This window comes from Charadrius vociferus, unplaced genomic scaffold (assembly GCF_000708025.1).
Source record: "Charadrius vociferus isolate BGI_N301 unplaced genomic scaffold, ASM70802v2 scaffold1732, whole genome shotgun sequence".
NCBI lineage: Eukaryota > Metazoa > Chordata > Aves > Charadriiformes > Charadriidae > Charadrius > Charadrius vociferus.
This window is the reverse complement of record NW_009647284.1, coordinates 6,154-8,113: the sequence shown is the minus strand read 5'-3', so window position 1 is coordinate 8,113 and position 1,960 is coordinate 6,154. Positions and strand designations below refer to the sequence as shown.

Below are 1,960 nucleotides of genomic sequence, written 5' to 3'. Positions count from 1 at the left end.
TTCAGTGGAGGTGCAGGAAGGTGGGGTAGATACGGATGTCGTATCGCCCGCGAGGCGTCAGACATTGCAGTTCCCGGAAGATGCAGATGGCATCGCCGGTGGCCTGGATCACGTCCGCCTTGGAGAGGACGTTCTGAGCGAAGGCCTGCAAGGGAAGGGAGTTACGTCCAGGTGCGGTTGTCCAGCTACCCGCTGTGCCCACCCCGCTGTCCCTCCAGCCCCCTGCTCACCTCCACGGGGTCCACGCCGTCCTCCTGCGTCGGGGGCACGTAGAAGCGAACCTCCATGAGCGAGACCTCAGCGTCATCGTTCTGGTGGAACTCTAGCGTCACCTCGTTCTTGCCCGTTGTGCACTGGGAGACGTTGCTGAGGGGGATCTCGAACACCGGCTGCTCCCCGATGTCAAAGGACAGCAGCTGCCCTGGGGGGGAGGAGGGGAGACGCAGCCCGTCACAGCAGGATCAGAACTACCGTGCTACGAGGTGAGGATAAGGCCCACCCTGCGGGGCAGACACGCAGTGTCCTTCTAAATCCCATCTCCAGCAGCAGGCTCCGTCTTTTCCCAAAATCCAGCAATGCCTCTCCTCTCCCACCCTGCATTCCCATACTCCCTCCCAAATCTCCAGGCTTTCTCCTTCCGGCTACAGCCCCAGACACAGACACTGGTCAGAAATGAACAGGAGGAACTGCCTGTTCCCATGTTCACCCGGTCTCGAGACCAGGGAGGAGCGTCCACCAGCTCCCCGGGCTCCATCAGGAACCGGCAGGCTCTGCCACACGCTCGCAACTCCCACACCAACCATCCTTTTACGATGAGCGTTCCCCGCCTGCAAAACCTTCCCCCAGCATTTGAGGCCCGCAGCTATCTCCTGCTTTCCTGGGATGGCTAACGTCCTCGCTGTCCCCGAGGACACCACTAGAAATCGGGCTACTGCCCAGGGGATGGGCTGGGTGTTGCAGGAACAGCCGTGCTGGTGGGAAACTGTCCCAGCCACCAGACCAGCCCCATCGCCTCGGGCTGCACCTGGCACGGAGGTTCCCTTCCCCCAGTAACAGCCTCATGGCAACTCACCTCCAAACCTCACCGTCCCCCAGTTCCAACCCTTCACGCACAGGTCCTTCTCCGCCAGCTCCAGCCGATAGTGGGCCTTGAAGAAATCTGAGAGCTTATCGAACTCCTGGGCCGGGGTGAGAAGGAGGGAACGACTGTCAGAAACCACCACGTACAGACAGGCGTTGCCCAGAGCCCGTAACTGGGACGCAGATCCCCCAGCACAAGGGAAGCGGCAAGAAAACAGGGGGTCACAGCTGTTCTTGGGGGGGTCAGTGCTGCGAGACTCGCAAGGAGCACAGCTCAGTATTGGACAAGCACAAGCCAGAAAGAAAAAAGATGCCAGCCAGGGACAAGGAGGGGCCAGGCAGGCAGAGGCCGGGGGACTCACCGATTCCCGAAAACCATCGTATTTGTAGACGTGGCCGTTCTTAGTGAGCAGCTTGAGGCCGTGACCGAGTGCCACACGCCGCCACACGCCCTCGGCCAGCTCCGAGGCCTGGATGTTGTCCACCTTCCCCGTCTTGCTGTTCTTGAAGATAACGCCTTGGCGGCTCAGCCGCAGCCGCCCGTCGTTCTGGCGGGAGAGGCAGGCGTGAGGGGGAGCAGCTCGCCCCACACGCAGGGGCACAGCCCAACGGCACCGACAGCTCCAGCGCGGGGAACCGCCGCCCTTTGGGTGCAACAGGCGGCTGCACAACCCCACCGGCACAACACTGCGACTTTCCCAACTGCCCACCAGCTTTGGTCCTCTCGCTCTCTTTACTACCCAAATTCGGGATTCAAGTGCCCACAGGAGAGTTGGCAGCACTGCTGGAGCCGCTACAGTGCCGTAGCTCTGCCGGGCTTTGGGGACAATCTCCCAAAAGCCAGAGGGTTAAGGGTGACCCAGAAACACTCAGCACCACC

General features: G+C 61.5%; 1 protein-coding gene across 1 annotated transcript in view; it reads right to left on the bottom strand.

Annotated features, from left to right (window-relative positions):
• The window catches only part of SSRP1 (structure specific recognition protein 1), a gene marked incomplete at its 5' end in the record, with an annotated part of 10,189 nt that extends 8,561 nt beyond the window's left edge, over nt 1–1,628 (bottom strand). The window contains 5 exon segments of the mRNA XM_009880031.1: nt 1–4; nt 7–145; nt 231–421; nt 1,073–1,178; nt 1,443–1,628. The exon segment at nt 1–4 is cut by the window's left edge and continues 85 nt beyond it. Coding sequence (XP_009878333.1) covers nt 1–4; nt 7–145; nt 231–421; nt 1,073–1,178; nt 1,443–1,628 — 626 coding nt within the window.
• Nucleotides 1,629–1,960: the final 332 nt, after the last annotated feature.